The 21509-nt window shown below is 37.1% G+C and overlaps 2 protein-coding genes across 8 annotated transcripts in view; one reads left to right on the top strand and one right to left on the bottom strand.

Moving 5' to 3' along the window:
- The window catches only part of LOC143918220 (uncharacterized), a 14528-nt gene extending 8609 nt beyond the window's left edge, over positions 1-5919 (top strand). For 5 of the 7 annotated variants that reach the window (XM_077439993.1, XM_077439991.1, XM_077439992.1 and 2 more), the window contains 5 exons: positions 1426-1520; positions 2580-2703; positions 2782-2988; positions 4551-4787; positions 4861-5919. In XM_077439993.1, the coding sequence (XP_077296119.1) occupies positions 1490-1520; positions 2580-2703; positions 2782-2988; positions 4551-4787; positions 4861-5446 (1185 nt within the window). In that variant the 5' untranslated portion in view covers positions 1426-1489 and the 3' untranslated portion in view covers positions 5447-5919. Of the gene's footprint in view, positions 1-958; positions 1285-1425; positions 1521-2260; positions 2497-2579; positions 2704-2781; positions 2989-4550; positions 4788-4860 lie in introns of those variants that run through there. The other 2 variants (XM_077439990.1, XM_077439995.1) reach the window with 2 other exon arrangements.
- On the bottom strand, positions 5788-21509 carry eIF3a (eukaryotic translation initiation factor 3 subunit a). Its single transcript, XM_077439988.1, has 20 exons — positions 20124-21509; positions 17793-18507; positions 14505-14733; positions 14062-14425; positions 13878-13982; positions 13601-13809; positions 13356-13522; positions 11924-12061; positions 11651-11849; positions 11250-11567; positions 10986-11178; positions 10805-10909; positions 10597-10726; positions 9463-9665; positions 9234-9385; positions 8867-9159; positions 8653-8782; positions 8341-8575; positions 6895-7195; positions 5788-6811 (listed from the first exon to the last, which is right to left on the bottom strand). Exons 2-20 carry the CDS (start codon positions 17839-17841, stop codon positions 6762-6764), a joined length of 3570 nt encoding a protein of 1189 aa, XP_077296114.1. The 5' UTR covers positions 17842-18507; positions 20124-21509; the 3' UTR covers positions 5788-6761.

Here is a 21509-nt window from a genome sequence, read left to right as displayed (position 1 = left end):
ACACGAGCTACGATTATAAAAAGTAACCACTTTTAATTCATCCTATTAAATAATATTTGTATATTCCTGGTAATCTGAATTTTTACGGTTGATGCTCAGTGGGGTTCTTATCGGATCCAATTTGTTATAAATTTATCTACAATCTGTACAAAAATGCGATTTTGCTTCTAGAATCTAAAAAGAACATCCCATTATTACTTTTTAATTTAGGAACAAGTGAAGATCCAAATTACTTCATTTTCTTTATTTATTTCCTTTCAAAGCAGGGACGTCATTTGGGGGAGGGGGTTCTCAGCCGCCCCCCCCCCCTAGATTTGAACGGGACTATCCACGTTGTTTGATGTATTTTTATGAATTACTAAATCTCTCAATAGATTTTTAAAAATTATGTTACTATTAATTTTATTCATAAAAACATACAAATAAAAAATGATTAAAACTCATACATATACGCTCATTTTTACTAGGCTTTTCTATGTTTCACTTCGCAAACGATTTGAGCTAAAATTCCTATCATTTTTTAATATAATAAACCCCACCCCCTCTATAAAGTCATTCCTTACTGGTAAAAAAATTTTGCCCCCCCCCCCCCCTCTAGGATAACTCGTGTTTCAAAGGTATTCTATTAACAATAATTAAACACCAAACTATTGACAAGCGAAGAATTATGTATGAGGACTTTTAACAACGGTACGAAAGAGGAAAATAAAATGATTCTTTGTAGCTGTGTCACATGAAAATATAAATTTCCTAAAATAAATTAAAGAGAAGCATTACGAACTGAACCAAATCTATGGCAAACCCTGGGAGTAGAAAGAATAAAATAGACTTGATGAAATTAGCGTGCCATATTGTGGCATGGATTGTCTACAACTAAATTAAACATTGAGAAGATTCTAATTATTAGAATCTGAAGACTTTTTTATTCATTGACATGGCCGACATCGCAAAGACTTTCGATCGTCTGACAGTTGTTATGTAAACAAATCGTATCGACGTTTTTAGCACGATGACTACAATATTTAAAATAGACGATCATGACAGAAATTAATTAAAAATACACGTAAAAAGGAAACGTATTTTTAGTTATCGAATTAGATAAGTCGATTGTGTAATGATTTACGAAAAGACATCAAAAACTCGTCGCATCATGGAGAGTGAAAGTCAGATGCCTGACCCAAATATATGTATATACCTTTCACTCGTACGTAGTAAGCTGTCTGGTTATTTGCGATTTAATATCGCGTTAGAAGCTGTTCGCAGTGAAAATTGTTATAAAAAAACGTTGGTTTTCGTTAATTTATACTATCATTACTATATACGGATGTGCGAGTTATTGTACATTTATCTAATTTTAAGTGTTTGTTTTTTTTTTTTTTTCTCGTACAAATTAAATATAAAACACTGGAATTTCATTTTTTACAGTAATATCTTCAGTTCTAATAACTTGAAGGTATTTGGATGACGAATTAACATAATCAACAATTTGATGCCAAACTACAACATGGATACTAGGAAAGGTATTTTATTTTCATTTTTATGTAATTTTATTTATTTTTGATTTATTTAATTTTAATTGACCATTTAGTTAGTTTACTTGATTCACCATTACAAATTAAAGTTTATGTTTATTTTTTTAAAAACCATTTTTTATCTATAAAATCCAAAAAATTCACGCCAAAACGACACAACTCTAGTCTATAAATATTCACCTAACATTTTGCATATTTTATCTGTTCACCATAATTTTTACATCTATTTATTTTTTATTAACATTTTACATACATAATAAAGTATCAAAACCAATTTTCATTCAAATTAATGTATTATTTAATTCATTTTGGCCATAAAATTAAATCTTAATAGTCCAATGCACTCAAAGACATGTGGAACACGTGGGTGAGAAGTATGACGAGGGTAGTGGTCATAGTGGATAGAGTTAAGAGATTGAAATGGCAATGGCTAGAAAAATGGACAAAAGAAGTGCTTGAATGATACCCGAGAGAATGCAAAAGGGTAAAAGGAAGACCGCAGGGAAGATCGGTGGACGACATAAGGAAAATATGTGGGGTTAGATGGATGAGAGTTGCGCAAAACAGAGACGAGTGGAAGCGTGTTGGAGAGGCCTTCATCCAGCAGTGGATGGTGAATGGCTGTCGATGATGATGATATAGCTATTATAAAAATGTTTAATTTTCTTTCTAACAATCTTTTTGTTACTGAATTTGGAAACACAACAATATTAATTTTATATGAATAGGTTATTGAAAATTGCACAATTCCACGAAACATGTATGGTGACGATAAAGTTGATATAAAAATATATATTTGGCCTAAGCTTGGACATTTCTTATCAATATTCTTATCTGAGCTCGCTTGAATTTTACAATTCTATCTAATGTGTAATCTGAAATTCTTGTATGGTGTAAATGCCACAATTAGCGAAGCAAGCAAATTTGCCGTCTCCGAATTAGGACTATGTATATCAAAAAATGGGTTAATAAAAACAATATCGGTTCTTGTTTTATATGCTGTATAAATTATGCTAAATTTAAATTTATACATATGTATATTTTCAGTATTGCCCGTGAAGGATCATATAGCCGTACTGCACAATGGTGAAGCGCACAATCAGCACTGTGTGAAATATTCGGAAGAAGAGTTCGGACTTCCCGATTGGTTCGACGAGGAGAAATACAAGAGGTGACTGCAGTGGTGCACAATTCAGTTCCGACCGAGTACGCGATGAATAATTTGCTTATTTGTGTATGTGGATTTCAGAGGTCAGAAATATATCAGGGAGAATGTGTTTTCTCAGTTCACGTGCACACTCAGCGGTCTGATTTGCGTCCTGTCGATACCGACGATCCTCGATGTCCTGGTGAACTCGCAACGATCTTCAACAGTGATCACCGCCTATAGACGATACATCTCGACGATATTCCACACGTTCTCCTGGTACAACGATGAATTGAAACCGGGATCCAAGTGAGTCCAATACTGAAGGCGAACTAACACTTCATGCAAATTCTTCTTCTTTCCGCATACAAATTCATACAATTGAGTTTGGTTGTTCGTAAGATCTTTGCTCTCCTATTTTTAGTCTTCTAATGTCATCGACGATGAACTTGACAGTCAAAGGGTTAAAACTGTAAAATATATTCAGTTGGGGAATTTCAATGAATATAATAATGTATTGAATATTAGTTTTTCTGATGACCTTTACTTCTGATTTAGATATACATCAGTCTTTCAACTGCGTTTCTGTTCACATTGTATACAAAATATTATAGAATTGAAGTTTTGTGATCATGCGAAAATTCGGTTCGGTGATTACTAGTCAAATGTAAACCGGTCACAGGACAACCGGTCGCTCTAGATCGGTCACACGTGATCACCCGTCACACTAAAACTGGTTGGTCACACCCTAAAATCGATCGATCAGTTTTCTCGAGACCGATTTTAGGGTGTGACTAGTTTTAGTGTGACGGGTGATCCTGTTGTCCTGTGACCGGTTGTTCTGTGACTGGTTCACATATGACTAGTAGTCCGTTTACCGAAAATTCGAACTCAGAACCGATCACTGATCACGTTTACATGGTCTAGAAAAAATGTGTGTGTCTGTGTATTTTTTGAACACCGTTAGTCCAATCAAACTGAAACTTAGTATCGGTTACTGAAATTCTTATCGATACGACGTCAATTTTTAAGTTGACCAGAAATGGTACTTCCCCTAATAGGTGTCCTCTTTTTTTTAAGTTTTTGAATTCAATTCAATCTCCCAAACTACTAAACTAATCAGACTGAATTTTTTTTAAATGTAATAGAAATTATAAATTTTATACCCTAATATCTTTACCTGAACCGGAAGTAGTACTTTTACTCTGGAGAATCGAGGATTTTTTATGTTTTTCTCAGAAACCTTTTTGTTTATTGAACTGAAATTTCATATCTATTAGTTTAAGCTTAATACCTAGTTATATATATATACAGTTTCTATTTTTCTTCCACTATTTTTTTCGACCCCTTAAACCTGTGTGCTCTTCACGAAAAAATCATGCATTATTCTTGTATCTATGTGATGAAAATAAATAAAAAAAAGGGAGTGGGATTTTTTCCTCTTCAGAAAAGTCAAAAATGTTGTGACCGCGATTCTTTCCACACCCCTGAACGTATGAACTTGATAATTTATGTTTGTATTCTTTATGTACTAACTTAGAGCTGATAAGGTTTTGGTCAGAATTCGTAAATCAGTAGTATTTTTTTCTTGATATTTAATGTGTTTAGTGATTTTAAGTAATAAAAAAATTTCGAACAAAATCTGACAGCTGGAAGTAGAACTTTTGTCTTTTGTAAGTTTCCTTACATTTGCACTCAATTTATATCAAAAATGCTCTCATAACCGGTATGTGTGAATGTTTAATTATCAAATTTTGTTTTGTGACCTTATATTCCTCAAATACATAAAGTTGTGATTTGATTACATCCGTATTTTTTTTGTTATGCAAAATAACTATAGGGTACATTACAATTTGATCTGTTTTATTTAGGTCGTGGAATTCACTGGCAACAGTCCGAACCCGGCATTTTCGTTCAAGCATGATATCGAATTCAAAAGGATACGGGCATATATCACAACGAGACATGGTGTTTACTCAATACGGTTTCTTCGGACTCGGTTTACTGTGTCCGGACAAATTGGGAATGGTTTGTGGCAATATTGACGACATCGAAGGCTACACTCACTTCTGGAGAACCATCGGATACATGATCGGCATCGACGACAAGTGAGTCAATGCCACGCATCGGTTCGATTACTTCAACTGTGGCATATGTATATTATTACGTTCTCGATTTCAGATACAATCTGGCGAGACCGTCGCTCGAGGAAACCAAGCAAGTGTGCGAATATATCCGCAACGAGGTGTACGCGGTTCATTTGCGCAACCCACCGGAATATTTCCACTATATGATCAAGGTGCTGATTGACGCCATGTGGTTTTATAGTCCGTCGCTTCGCGAAGGCTCCTTCCTTTACTTTACTTTTTGGCTAGCCGGCATCGAAGGCTACAAGTTCGATTTCAAAATGACAAAGTTCGAGATTAAGCTTGTAGGTGATTCGCTCGGAAGTAAAAATGTCAACAATAATTGCGTAACGAACGGGGACGCGCAGAGTGAGACCCTGACTAAAGAGCTCGGTTGGTACAATAAGTATTTGCTGAGGATTTTGATGACTCTGCACACGAGTTGGTTGACGACGGCCTTCGGAAGGATGTACCTGAACGGCCAGACGTACGTGACCATATTTCTACTTACGTACTTTCCTTTCTTGAGTATTTGGTATTTTGGATTTAAGAATGCCTTTGTTAATATGTTTGCTGAAGATATTGCTATTCAGGCGCAGCCTTTGCCAAATAGAAAAATGTTTTTACTTAAAAATTATTAATATTAACCAACATTAATCACTAGTGTAGATCATTGTTTTGGATCACTAGGTGTTGGGTAATTGATTGATTTTTGGGTATAATTTTGAAGTCGTGTTAATATATATTGTATAAAACATCAGAATTAGATCAGCATTGAACAGAAAATATCCAACCGAAATCGATGAAATAGTAAAAAGGAATAATGGAGTTTTGCAAACTGGCTCATACTTTGAAAACGACAGACAGACATTAATTTTTTATATATCTATGTGTATATGTATATGTATATTATGATACAATTATTATGACTGCTAGATGTAAGGAATTTTTATTGCGTTTAATTTATTGAAATAAATTTATAAAGACTTGTTGATATATTTGAAAACTTTATTACCAGTATGATTATCAATACAACCGCTCGACGAGCCTTTTAATCAATTTATAAAATATGTTGACATAAAACGAATACATAATATGTCAGTTTAACAAAGCGAAAAAAAAAATAAAAATGTATATAAAAAAATTTAAATTACTATACAATTGTGACACTTTTTAGCATTCGTCCACACAGTATTGAGAATAATTCACAAAAAATGCTATTTTTATATGAATATATGAAATAATGCCAATATTATTATAGTGAAAAACTCACATTGTTTATAAGCACTTAAAATTGGATCACAAGCAAACATGACTTGCCAAAAATACTATTATTGTAAATTTAAACAATAACATATATGCTAAAACCACAAGTCCGTTTTGTCGTCACTTTGTCAATACGGTCTCACTGCCTTTACAGACGACTCCGAATCGAGACTATCGATATTTTAAGCACACAAGTATGATTCGACTAATTTACACATGTAGCGAAATACACAAAATGTCATAATTACAAACAAATTTAAAAGTCCCTTTTGACAAATCTGAACCCGAGTGTTTACAACATAAAGAAATTAACTAGGAATCGTCGGCGATGTGCATATATACATACATAAATAGAATCCGGGATCTGTAAATACGGGTGTCTTACATGCCCTTAACACACACACACACACCACCGCAACTCGTTAAATTTTCCTACCGATAATAATAGTCGAAGTTATTAAATAATCTTAAATCAGCTATGTTTATGTTATCCAGTAACATAAAACGCTTACATGTATATGAATAATTACTTTTTTATGGGAACATCTAAAAGCAATATATGTATGGTATATGCATGTTTTAGATAAAAGACTTTCGAACAAAATCTTGAGTGTTAAATTGACATAAAATAATATTGATATATATATATTAAAAGACTATAATTACGTTGTATTTATTATAAAAGGTCACTCAACGATGTTTCACCGGCTGCCAATCGTCATCTGGATCTACATCTGGAGCTGTAAAGATATGAATTTATATAAATACATGTTATTTACTATGCATATCATTATTTTTAATCAAAATTTGCCATTTCGCATACCTTTTTCTTCTTTAACTGGAGGTTTTCTGGAAGGTTCTTTATCTTTATCGCGAGGTGCATCTTTGTCCCTCACTATGTCCCTATCTTTAGGCATCTCCCGATCTTTGGGGCCGTCCCTGTCCCGAGGCATTTCTCCGCGACCACGAAAACCTTCCCTAGGACCGTCTCTTTCCCTGGGACCATCCCTGTCTCTGAAGCCTTCACGTCTCGGCGGTCCCTCCCTCGGTGGTCCGTCAGCATCCTTCGGTCCATCTCTATCCTTACCAAATCGCCACACCCTATCCGGATTACTATCTCTAACCTGAAAAATTCAAATCATTTGAAAAATTTGCATGAGATAAAACCCAATTCATTAAACTGTATAGATTCTATAATATATATGAACTATACATATGCATTTTGTTGATATACATAATTTTTCTACTCTAAGTAACAATACTGATTGCAAAATATTATAATTTACGAGGAACGCAGGAAGTTGACTGTCAAATATCAACGACTGACATATAAAACAGCAAACTGTCGTCGGTACAAATGGTAATTTGTAATTGTATTTTATATAAAATACCGCTGAAACATATGTATGTATGTAGTGTTGGAATTGAACGAAAGACTGATGTATGGGCTATGGCTGAGAAAGAGTATGTTACGACTGATTGTGGGAAGGAGATGAAAAGGGACAGAGATGTAACGGTTAGTCGCAGTTGGACCTGTGCTCCGGGCGGTTGGCCGTCAAAACACCGCACGTATCATCGTAATAAACAACATGACTGAAAACGCACGTGTTTGGTCTTCATCTCAACTGTGGTCCTGAACAGCGTCATCTGTCAGGATCCATACCACATGTATATATATATATATATGTAGTGTTGGAATTGAACGAAAGGCTGATGGGCTGTATGGGCTATGGCTGAGAAAGGGTATGTTACGACCGATTTTAGAGGGGATGGAAAGTGGCAGAGGGCGCGAAAGCGACCGCTATTTTACAGTTAGTAGAAGTTAACCTTCCACTGGGGGCGGTTGGTCGCTAAACCACCGTGTGGTGTCGTTTTAATAAACAACATGACTGAAAATATCAGCGATGGATTTTCTTCACGAAATTAAATACCTTAACTAATCATATTCGAAAGAAGAAATGTCACTATAAAATTCTTAAATTTATTGTTGAATATAAATGGTCTTCATTACCGGATTTATTCATATTTATCCGTATTTTATTCATTATACTTAAAACGTGCCTATTGTGAATATTCTTTTTGTCTAATATATTTATTTTGAACATAAAATTTCAAGAACTTTCATGAAATTTATTGTTTACAAATTTAAGGGAGGGGGCTCTGAAACCAATCTGCCTAGGGGCTGGGCCTATGTACACTAAATGTGTTCTATTTCTTTTCTGATATAGCGAATTCGAGGAGTCTCGCTCCGAGAAGAATATATACTCACTGGTGGAGATTCGCCACGTCTCCAACTGCTGCCGCCTCCTGCGGGTCGTTCCTCCCTCCTTGGAGGGCGGTCATCATCACGCCTATCATCCCGTTCGAATTTATCATCACGCCTTTCATCTCTGCGCGGTCCGAACCTCTCCCTTTCGGGGAAACGAGACTCGCGAGGCTCACGAGACTCACGAGGCTCACGAGACTCACGAGGCTCACGAGTATCACGTTCTTCACGACGTTCCCTTAAAGTTAAAATAAAATTCAATCACACAATCTATTTAATGACAAAAATAAAAAATAAAAAGTATATCTGTCATACCTATCAGGAGCGTCGTTGTTTCTTGCACCGCGCCACGAACTTCCACCATCTTCTCCCGGTTCGCGGACCTCTCGTTCACGAGGTTTGTCAACCGGCGGCTTCTCGGCATCGTCTGTCGCCCGCACGCGCGCTGCAATACACATTAAAAACATCAGCACACATTGTACTAAAAACTATATTAATGATTAAATAATAGAAAACGCCGAATACTAACGTCTCCACGGTTCCTTTTTATCCTCACTTCTTTTAAACGGTTCATCGCTTTTTTTGAACGGAACTTCATCGGCTCTCTTGAAAGGAGGTTCATCAGCTCTTTTGAAGGGAGGATCCTCAGCTTTCTTGGGAGGTTCTTCGCCGCCTCCGCCACCAGCTCCACGACTACCACGCCACATACTCGAAGGTTGAGCGTCACGAGTTGTAGTGTCACGCTCAGTTCTCTTACGTTCAATTTCCTCTTCTCTAGCTCTTTGCCTTGCAGCAGCCCTCTCAACCATTTCCAAATGTTCTCTAATAATACAAAAACATTTATACATAACAACAGTTATTAACATTTCGGTACATAATCAAAAAACAATACACACTTTTCAGCCTGTTCTCTCTTTTCGCGTATAGCACGCTCTTTTTCAGCACGTTCAGACTCTTCCGCCTCTCTGACGCGCCTTTCTTCTTCTTCTTGCTGACGAGCTTCTTCTTCTGCCTTGATGGCAGCAGCCTCCTCCTTGGCGACATGCCACTGAACAAACACATAGCATTTTTACTATTCAAATTTCAACGGAATTTCAAATTTGCATTTAATATTATAAAAATTACATCATCTCGACGTTCTTCAATTCGAGTGGCAGCACGAGCGGCAAGCCGTCGAGCCTTTTCAGCTTTCATGACCTCTTGGTGTGTTTGAACGCGGGCAGCGTACTCGGATCGTCTCTCGGCCGTCAGCCTCTTGATGAAGTCGTCTTTATGACCCATCATACGTTTCAGCCTAGCAGCAGTAGCCAAATCCAATTCACGAGCCTCTGTAAGCGCAATATATTAATAATAATATAATGAAAGAAAAATAGGTGAATGTATGCATATTATATGCAAGTAAGTCCCAATTGTATTGCATAAAGCAATCCGAATTATATATAATTTATCTCTCGTTGATATCGTCAGAATATATTGGAATACAATGAAAACTTTTGGATATAGTCAAGTACCATAAAATGAATCGACGATACAATAAGTAGAGAAATTGGAAAGTTGATACGAGATCTGAGTGTTAAGCAAGCACAAAAAATTTTCACCTTTTTCTTCTGGTACATTTTGAAATTTATTATAATCACATTCCGAGATCTTATCACGAAGAACGTTTATGTCCTCACTGAGCTTAGCATTGTCAGAGGTCAATTTAAATATTTCATCTTCGAGAACACTAATTTTATTGAAATTATGATCTACTAAATATAAAATGTCATTTAGTTTGATAGATATGGAATTTAAGAAATCTTTGCCGATTAACTCAGCCTCAACGTTGTTCACAGGCATTAAAGAGACGGGGCGCATGATAGTCTTATCATTAGCACAGTTATGACACATAAAATTCCCGACAGCACTGTTTAAATGTTCACTTTTTGAAACATCGGCGCATATGTCATGATAGGAAACATTGCATTTTTCGCATTTCAAATTAATACAATTGAAGCCGCAAAAACCAAAATTCATATTGTAAATGTATATATAGAAGACGAGCAATTTATGATCGCGACCAACTCCGAATACAGTTGTTTGATAACTGATAAATAATAGAAGATCGATGATATAATAAGTGGGAGTACCCATTAACGTCAGTAGTAATTTTTCATTTATGCAAATTTTGCAAATTATGCTCCAAATCTGACAAGAGTTAGTTATTAAAGAACATACGGAATCGAATACATTTAATTTCTTATATAAACTGAAACTAACGAATAATCTGTTTGATCCTTTCTTCTTCCTGCTGTTCCCAGAAAGCCTTGTCTTGAACTTGTTTCTCTTCTAAGCTTTTTTGCAACAATGGGATTTCTTCAATACGCTTAGCTCGTTCAAAATAGTCAATCTGAAAACAAATTTATAAATCACAAAATAGTAAAAACATATTAACTATGATATTTAATTTTTTAATAACAAAACATACTCTTTTCTCTTGAGATTTGAGCCTGGCCTGCAGTTCACGCTTTTCCTTCATGAGCTCTTCGGCCTCCTTCATAGCAATCGTATCAGCATCGATCTTTTTGATATCCTACAAAAGATTTTACAAAAATATAAACAAATACTTAATTCATTTAATCACATTTTTATACACTGGGAAAACTTACTTCTTCATCGAGCTTCTTGAGAACTTTTTGACCGTGCGCTGTTTGACTGATCTGCTGCATTTTCTCCTTAAGATGACGATCACGGATCAGTTGAATTTCACTCTGCTGTCGGCGCTTCTCTCGTTCTTCTCGTTCAGACTCTAGTCGCATTTGCTCCACCAACATTTGTTGTCGAGCAATTTCTTCCTGACGCCTAGCAAAATAAAGCAACGATTAATATACACACACATACATTAACAAACATTACATAAAAACAACTCAAACCTTTGTTCTTCTTCTTCGCGGACGGTGTTCAATCTTTCGATGTATTCCTTTCTATCCTCGATGATCTTATGACGCTGGAGTACACGTTGATGTTCGCCCAGCTTCGTCTCATGATAGTGTCTCACGGCCGCATTGCGCAAGCGATCGCGTTCAGCTCGACGGTGATGAGGAGCGACAGCAGCTGCGGCAATAGTCAAAACTTCAGCAGCACGCATGAGCTGTCCGCGCACTTGTTCCGATGGCATCTCTTGCAAGAATGGCCCCTCGGCCACACTCTCCCGTGAAGCTTCACTCAGCTCAACGCCGAAATGAATACACCTAAGAGAGGGAGAAACTTGAAAAGTGGGGGGGGGGGGGATTCAATCAGAAATTCCGATCTTACGGTGCAATTGAGGACTTACTTGTTGGCATGATCGATGCGTATTTGCATGTCGTTGTGTCGCACACAGTCGACGAGCAAACGCTCCAGGTGGAAACGATCGGTGAAGACGGCCAGTTCGATTAGACGTGTGAATCGGATGCTTTGATAGCATTGAGCGACTTGACGTACCAGTCGTACCAAGGCAACATCTCGCATGGCGCCCACATATTGTGACAAAGCTGTAAAAGAATAAATACACATAAGTATCCAAGTAAAAACTTTAAAAATATACAAAAACATTGTCCATTTATACCTTGATCTTCTTCCAGAGCGTCGATGACGATTTTCGCTTTATTGCAGAGCGTTAGCGGATCGAATTCAACCTCCAGCCAGTTGTACATGTTTTGTAAGTCAGGTGACGCTAGATCGATGACGTTTATATGAACAATTTCTGCAATGGAAGACAAAAACAGTAATTCACTGAAAACACACATTAAATAAAAATAAATAAAAAATTCGAATGTGACCTTCCCATGACTTTATCTATGTGTTTGAGGAATATAAGGTCACAAAACAAAATTCGATAATTAAATATACATACACATTCACACATACCGGCTATGTTGTAAATAGGTTTTTGAGCTCTTTTTCCTATTATGCTGTAGATTAACATTAGAATAATATAATACTATGATTACTAACCAAATTAAATTTAAATTGTAAAATAGAAAATGATCAGTAGATCAGTAGCTATTAAAATAGATATAAGATGTATTGTGAACATAATTTCGTAATAATAAAAAGCATTTAAAAATCAAAATCAAAATACCGGCTATGAGATCACTTTCGATGCAAATTGAGCGCAAATGTAGGGAAACTTACACGAGAAAAAATTTCTACTTATTAATTCGGATTTGTTCTAAATTTTTTATCATTATAATTATTATACACATTAAATATCAAGAAAATTAAAATAATTTAAAAGGTCAAAATAATGAAATATTGTTTTAAAAAAAAATACTACTTCCGGTTTAAGAAATCTGACCAAAACCTTATCAGCTCTAAGTTAGTACATAATGAATACAAATATAAATTTTCAACTTGATACGTTCGGGGGTGTGGAAAGAATCGTGGTCACGATATTTTTGACTTTTCTAAGAGGAAAAAATCCTACTACTACACATTGATACAAGAATTATACTTGAATTTTTTCGTGAAAAGTATACATGTTTAAGGGGTCGAAATAAATAGTGAAAGAAAAATCGAATACGAGTAAACTGCCACTTCCGGTTGATGGATGCTTACCAAATTTTATACTTAACTTGGTATCAAGCTTAAACTTCTAGATATGAAATTTCAGTTCAATAAACCAAAATATGTCTGAGAAAAACATAAAAGATTCTCTATAGCAGTGGTTCTTAACCTGGGTTCGATCGAACCCCAGGGGTTCGGCGGAGGTCAAGACCAATGGCAATTCGGGTGCCAATTAAGAAGGGTTCGGTGAATGCTTATATGAAACTGGTAGGGGTCAGTACCTCCAACAAGCTTAAGAACCACTGCTCTATAGTAAAAGTACTACTTCCGATACTAAGTTTCGGTTCAATAGGACTAATGGTGTTCCCAAAATACACAGACACACATTTTTATTTCTAGATCATGAAAACGTGATCGAATTTTCGCACGATCACAAAACCTCATCTATTGTTACTATGTACACAGAAGTAAAAAAACGACAAGAAACAAACCTTTCAAAAGAGAAGCCCTCGTCGGAGGCTGTTGAAGACCGAGCAGAATCGCTAAACGTTGTGCCTTCTCTGCCGGAGTTTTGTCCATCTCGATGAACCGATCGAACTCTGGATGAAGTGATGGAAGAGGAATGGAAAGTGTAGCTACCAACACTCGACATGCCATTCTAACAAATTAAATACACAATAATAAATAAAACAATAATATAAATAACGTAAACAGATTCATGATTTTTATCACACACTTTTGTAGCTCATCCGGAGTGACGTTCTTCTTGAGCTCACGAGACAGTTGGAAGAGCTTCAGCAGAGCGGCGGCATGGAATAGGTAGTGTCCGGCCTTCCAGAAAACGAGAGCCAACTTGGTGTAGAAATTAGCCATAGTTTTGGCAACCGGAGTCTTCTTAGACATGTTCATTAGATTGTGGATGTCTTCGATTGCTTTATACGCTTCCTAAAATTTAACAATGCATATTAATCATACACTAATATGATAAAAGTATGTGTGCGAAATATATTTACCTGCCACAGCTCCATTTGAATAGCATGTTCGAGTTGGAAAAGTCTCGTCTCTAAATTGAGTTGTTGCGTTTCCGGCTTGCTTATACTCACATTTCCAGTTTGAACCTGAAAAATTAAACATTAACATTACAAGGTAACAATAGTAGGTACGAAGTTTAATACACGTGTGATTATTATAGCTTACGGTTAGTTTGCAAATGTCTTCTAAATGTTTGCGAAGCTTGTCACACAACTTCCTGAATTCAGTCTTACGGGTGTACTTGAGGCAGAATTGGAAAGCCATCCTTGCAATATCATGATAGAGATTCTCCACGTGGGCGTTAGTTCTCAATAATTCGAGACATTGACAATACGATTCCCATAGAAACTTGACCCAAGGGGTGAGAATCGTGCGGTCAGATCTATCCTGCGAATCCTCGCCGGACACGGCGGAAAGTAGAATACTTTCAGGAGTAGCCAGATTGTCGAGATCGTCAATGTCGACTACTGCTTGAGTTGACTGCTCTCTAGCTGCTTCCGTTCGCTTTTCAGCCATACGGAGATAGCCTCTGAAAGGTAAAACAATACCACAAGTTATAAATTTGAAATAGTGAGTCGATTTGGTTTGTCCAAGATCCATGAAAGTACCTTATGACGTTTTCTAAAGAGCCAACGTTGACCGATTGAAACATGTTTCTGTATTGAAACAGACTTTCTTTGGCTATATGAGATTTGCGTAACTCCACACATAGCTCCAAGTATCTGAACATGATCGGCTCCAAAACGCTCTCCGACCAATTGTACGCCCATTTTTTGTTTCGAAAAACTTCTTGAAGGGTGTCTAGGGCCCTAGCTGGTTTGCCAATTTCCATAAATTCTGAAATTAAAAACACATACAATTAATTATTAACATTTATTAGTAGTATATGAGTATTAGAATTAGTACATTGTCTTTTGTGTATAAGTTAGATGATAAGTTATTGCCTAAGTACTTTGATGATTATATAATAAGGAATAGAGATAAAAATAGTTTTTATACTAGAAATAAGGACAAACTAGTTGTAAGTAGAGTAAGAAAAAATAAGACAGCTGGGGGTGTTTTTTATAGGGGTGAGCTCATGTATAATGCCCTCCCTGAGTGCATCAGGTCTACTAAAACCATGGATGCATTCTTGCGAGGTGCTAAGAGACACCTCTGTGAGGAACAGTACATGTAAGTTAATTATAAATTTTAGAGTTAAGTAATTAAAATGTATTTTTAAATTAGCTTGATAGCTAAAATAATATAATGATATATAGTATATATATATATTCTATGAATTATGATTACAATAATAAATCGGTGACAACTTAATTCAGAAACTGGTTAATCAAGTTTATATATATTATATATTCAATATTTTATTGCATAAAATGCTAAATATACATTGTAATAATGAATCTAAAACTAAGATATGAATATATTTATGTAATTTGGCAATGTTCGTTATATAAAACGTAAATTCAAAGACTTTGTGGAGATCTTTTCACTTCCATCGCACAGCTTATACCCAGTTGACACGATACAAGGGCACTTGTCAATTCGGTTACTCGGATATTGCCACTTATGGGTACCGTGTGACTCAGTTTGGGTTTACTTATATTGTGTCAACTTGCAAGGGTGTGTATAATATTACGGTATAGCATCTTAAGATAGGACGGTAGAAATATTTGCAAAATATGACGTAATATAAACTATTTCAGTTTATTTCATGGAACTTAAACGATCATTTTCCTTGGGTTTTTATCGTTTATTGAAAATTATATATGTATTTTGCTTGAAATTGAATTTCTTAGTGTTCATATTTGATATAATTCGAGTATTATAAATCATCCGTTGAGTATTTTATATCTAACTTTATTAATATTTAGCCAGTAGTAGGGCTCGGTGGTTGCGTTTATATTTAACAATGAGAGGTTCGATCCTGTGTTAATTTTTAAAGCTTCTGGTCAGGCTTGGATATTTGTGACCATTTCTTATCAGTTTGCCAATTTATCTGATTTTATTGTTGAAACGGTTCCTCCATCAAATTGGCAAAAACCATCTTACCTGCTATGTCACAAATATCGAAATTTGATTTATGTACAATATGTAAAAATTTATGTAGAAGCCTAAATCCATAGTTATTTCTATGGATTAATTAACTGTTAATTTCGTGTTCTTCAGCCTCTTGAAATACAGCGATTTATGCAATAAAAAATGCTGCAATGTTGTCTAGGAAGGCGCATTGGGGTTTACCTGATATATATTTACGTAAAATAAAAATATCAGTGCTGGCTATATATCCAATACATTCCTTACTATGTATTCTGTTATTTGATTTTTATATTTTTGCTTTTAATTTTATTTATTAGGACCATTGTGGTGCATTATTTTCTTTCTGTAATGTCACAATGGTCCAAAACTATAAATAAATAAATAATACTCAAAGCGCAACAGTATTTTTAATAACAAATTGGGATTCGGGTGATAATTCATTTATCATCATCACTATTTGAAGCCGGATAAAGGTTTCTTTGATATATTTTTACATCCATTTGAAATATTTTCAACTACAACCTCTCATTCATCATCTATTAGGCTGGCCGCGCACTAGGCAGCCAAAATATTGAGCAGCCAGTAGTCACCCTTCTGCCAAGCGTAGAAGAAATAATTCTTTACCTCTTGTTTCGTAAGAAACGCAAGATTTTGAAGAGAAGATTTTGGATTCATTCATTCAAACAAACAGCGTTTCCAGAATTGAATGGAGAAAGATGGATTGAGATAGCAAATGGTTTCAATAAAAATGCAAATTTTCCCAATTGCATTGGTGCCATCGATGGTAAACATATATGTAAGATTAATAAAACCAAGCTTTCCTCACACATTGTATTTGTGATTTCTTCCCATCTTCGTCTTTTCACATCCCGATCACTATATTCTTCTGAAGACATATCCCATATTGCCTTACGATTTCTCGAATTAGTTTCTCTGTATCGAAACTCATTTTCAAAAAGAAGTTAAAACTAGTTTCGGAGCGTAAAATACTTCTGACTGCTACGACAAGTGCGCGGAGACTGAAGGCAGCCACATACTAGCCATATACATTCTACCTTGCACGCTCTGGCTGCCGTGCAATCGTACGCGATCTATTGGCTGCCGCAGCTAGGAATTCTTGGCTGCCTAGTGCGCGGGCTCCAATGAGCCACCGTATGTTAGATTGGCTGCCTAGTGCGCGGCCAGTCTAATGTTATATTTTTCAGCCGTATGTTTCGTCTTGGTATTTTCCAACACCGAGCATACTTCTTCGAGTACATCGTACTGTATGCAACATTTTGATATTGTTCGGCATGTACATATACGTCATCACTGACAGTTTATTGTAAACAGTTTGAATACGTTTGAAATGAAATGCGTCCCATCTTAAAGTTGCGGTTGCGGCCATGACTCGTCCTATATATATATATATATATATATATATAAGTAATTACTTTGACACCGTCAGGTATGCATATTATTAATATCGTTGATCGTTGATTAGTAGCGCAGGTACGATTCGTAGCATCTGGTAGTATGTGATCAGCGCTTTACCTACATTGGGTAAGAATGACGAGTTTGGAAGGTGTAGAAAGTGAGCCCGAGCGGGTTGATAAGGTCGAACGTGGACGCATATGTGAACAGGTTTTAGGTTATGAGATGCATGCGGCGTTGAGAGGTGCGGTGCGTCCACGTGGCCCCGCTGACAGCTGGCGAAGACCCCACCCCGCCCCCTTGCCACACCCTCTTACGCAATGCGGCTTTGACAGCTGAGAGGGGGAGGGGGAGGGGGGGTGGCGACGTGGCAGCGGGGAGGGGGTGAATGGCGTGGCGCGTCTGAAGTGAAGTGAGGTGAAGTGAAGTGGAGAGGTGGTGCGTACCGTTGGCTCGCTTGAGGGCGTTCTCGGGCCTCTGCCCGTAGCGCGCCATGGCGCCAGGGTGGCGAACGCGGTTCGTGGTGAAGGGGCCGGACCTCGGCAGCGGCGCACCGCACAACTCGCGCCGCAAAATATGGCCGCCGGATCCGGAACCCGGCTCTCGACTGCCGACTACAGATGGCGACCGAAGCGCCCCCTCCCCTGCCTTATCCCCACCCCCACCACCACCACTCTCCACTCTCCACTCGCTCCCGTTCCGAATGTGCACGCTTTTACGCCCGACATTTCATTACATACACGTTCGTCCTCCGTTTGGATTTTAAAATAATTCAAAAAAACATGAAATATTGTCGTTAGCACTACCAAGGTAGTGGCCAATACACACATACAGAATAAAATATAAAGGTCTGTTCATACCTATCCAGCAGAATTTGCTCACGGTGTGAAGAGACGATTAGCAGAGAGCAGTTTGGGTTCAGACAAGGCTTGGATACCTGAGAGGCCCTTTTCTGTATGAAAACACTACTCCAAAGATGCAGAGAAGTCCGTAAACCTGTGTACATCTGCTTTATAGACTTTGAAAAGGCCTTTGACCGTGTCCAACACGCTCGCCTGATGGAAACATTAAAAAATATTGGCCTGGATGACAGAGATGTCAGATTGCTACGAAATATTTATTGGAATCAGACTGCAGTAGTACGTGTCGATGATCAATTCACTCAGTGGGGGACTGGGACTGAAATCAGTGCATGCCAGGAGTCAAAGGGGGCCCCACCCAGGGTTAAAAAAATTTGTCCCCCCCCCCATATAACAAAATTTTCTTCTTTCCATCACGCTAAAAATCAAGGGCAAAAAATAAATAAAATTTTCAAAAATGGGAATAAACAAATTTAGGTACAAGAAAAATGGCAAAAGCAAAATAGATCCATAAATTACATTGTATATTTCGTTTTAATCCTTGTCCTAGGTAAATAGAATGCATCATAAAAGAATGCGGCATAAAAGCGGCTTTTACTTTCGGTATAAAACAATCAGGGACGTCATTTCAGCTTTTTCTTGGGGGGGGGGGCAGGCAAAGATTGGTCAAATTGAATTTTTTTTCAAAAAATCTTTTTTATATCGGAATAAAAATGGAAAATATACAATATGAAAAAAATAAGCTTATTTTTGAAAAAATATATATAAAAATATCTTATGTAAAAAGCCAAAAAAGCGCCACAGGCGAAAATTTTTTTCCAAAAATTTTCACATGGTCGCAAAATGGTTAACAAAAGTCGACCATCACTGTGTGACCAAAATGTATCACTATATCAAAAAATTTACAAACTTTCGGAAAAATAAACGATACACATCTGTTTTTGAGACAAAATAAAGTAAAGGCGAACTTTCTAACGATTCGCTCAATGGGACGAACAATTTCCAAGAATGTTACCCAAGGCATACCACTTAAAAACCAAAATATATTTGCTTCAAAATAATAAAATCTTTTTTTTTTTCAAAGCACATAGCAGCGATTATTTTATTAGTTACACAAAAGTAACATAATATAAGAAATAAACGCAGCATTCATAGATCCATAGTATCTCATTAATCATTAAATTCATAATATTTTCTAAATTCGCCTATTCCTTAATTTAGGGGGGCGAGTGCCCCCCCCAAATTACGTCCCTGAAAACAAAAAATGCATAATATTTTCAATTAATGTTAATCGAAAATCGAGATTTTGGGGAGGGGCCCCTATCCTATGTTTCTATATACATGGATGTGTCTAGATTAGGAATAGATTTTATATTCGGAAACTGTTTAAAATTGTGTATTTAAATCTTACTATATCGTCGAAGTATAATCAAATATTATTTTGAAAGTATGTATGAAGTAAATTTAAATCGCTGGTTGATGATGAATCGTCCTATCAAAATTGTTTTAAGCAATTCAGTTTATATTATTCACGGAAATTTGTTTATTCCCATTTTTATTTCATTAGGTAGTTGTTACATAGGTTGGAAATATTACATAACCTTGAGGTTGGAAATGGGCCCGGTAAAAGGGCCCACGCAAATGTTGAAACTTACATTTCGAGCCTAATAAAAAAAGTTAACCGATCCTTGGGCTGTTAAAGCAGGTATTAGTTGTTTGTGTATATCGTAAGAAATTTGTTTTGTTGAAATACCCAAACTCTAGGTCCCAAAGTGCAATATCCTATAAATTTTTACACACGTGAAATAGTTAAAAAGTTATTTAATTTTACTGAGGGCCCATATTTTCTAACGGATAGTGGGGCCCACATGCCATCGGGCATGTACGCTTGTATGGCCAGTCCGCCACTGAATTCACTGATGAGATTTCTATAGATAGGGGCGTCAGACAAGGATGCATCCTATCACCTACTCTTTTTAACACCTACACCGAATCCATCTTCCACCATGCTCTCCAAGAGGCGGAGGGCATCAAGGTGGGCGGCGAGACGATCACCAATATAAGATATGCTGATGACACGGCACTAGTCGCTGAAAATTTAGCAGACCTGCAAAGATCTCTAGACCGTGTACATCAAAAAAACAATCGAAGAGGTCTGCGCATAAATCTAAAGAAGACAAAATTTATGATAGTAGATAGAATGCAAACAGACACCGGAAATCTAACCTTGGATGGAGAGGTGATAGAAAGAGTAAAAAGATTCAAATACCTGGGTACCTGGCTGAATGAAGAGATGGACCCAGATGAAGATCTAAGAATCCGCATCGAGATGGCGGCGCTTACAAACAAGCATCTCAATCTTCATACGCGGTTGAGATTCGCGAAGAGTTACGTCTGGACAGTATTACTACACGGATGTGATACGTGGACTCTGAAAACCAAGATGATCAGCCGCATTGAAGCTTTTGAGATGTGGGTCTATAGGCGTATGCTGAAGATTCCGTGGACCGAAAAGATATCAAACGAAGCTGTCCTCGGCATGATGGGGAGAGGCAGGGAACTTGTTTCTGTCATCAAGCGGAGAAAGATGGAGTACCTCGGACACATGGTATGGGGTCCAAAATACGAATTTCTCCGTTTGATAACCATGGGGAAAATAGAAGGAAAAAAATGGATTGGCAGGAAAAAGTTATCTTGGCTTCGAAACATGCGCATGTGGACCGATATGAGCGCCGAAGATCTGTTCCGAGCCGCTGAAGACCGATGCGGATATATTAAAATAATCGACGAGGTGGTCGCCAACGTCCGGATGCGGACAAGGCATTAACAAGAAGAAGATACCTATCCAGCACGACCCGTATCCTGCAGGTGTCATGCGAGTGCGGATAGTATTCTTTGGTATGTAGGCATATAGTACAACTTAAATGATCTCATCAGGTCACTGCGACACATATCCAGGAAAGTCATTAACGCATGGCACACGCTCGCCTCGTCAAAAGGTCGACACGTGTCTTGGAAACTAAGGAAGAACACACTGAACCCATAAAAACCACGAACTACGTCCAGGCGTATGAACCCATAAAACCACGCTCGCAGCATAAATAGGTCAGCGCGAGTACCAAGAACAAAGGATAGTGCTCACGACACACTCCAACTCGAAACGTTTATAAACCAACGCAGCAACCTCCACTGGCAGAGTGAGCCTCTGGAGTTCATACAGATCACTTCTCCGAAGAAACCTCTTCGTACATACAATAACCATTGTACCAAATTGAACGAAAATAAACGATCCTCTTTCAAACT

Source organism: Arctopsyche grandis, chromosome 10 (assembly GCF_051622035.1).
Source record: "Arctopsyche grandis isolate Sample6627 chromosome 10, ASM5162203v2, whole genome shotgun sequence".
Lineage (NCBI taxonomy): Eukaryota > Metazoa > Arthropoda > Insecta > Trichoptera > Hydropsychidae > Arctopsyche > Arctopsyche grandis.
This window is presented reverse-complemented; position numbering and strand designations above follow the sequence as displayed.

Coding starts and splice junctions, on each gene's coding strand:
- eIF3a (XM_077439988.1), bottom strand. CDS start 17,841: ATGGCGCGCTACGGGCAGAGGCCCGAGAACGCCCTCAAGCGAGCCAAC. Junction 14,734..17,792: donor CGCCCTCAAGCGAGCCAACG/GTACGCACCACC, acceptor TTTTAATTTCAG/AATTTATGGAAATTGGCAAA. Junction 13,523..13,600: donor ACTCCGGATGAGCTACAAAA/GTGTGTGATAAA, acceptor TTAATTTGTTAG/AATGGCATGTCGAGTGTTGG.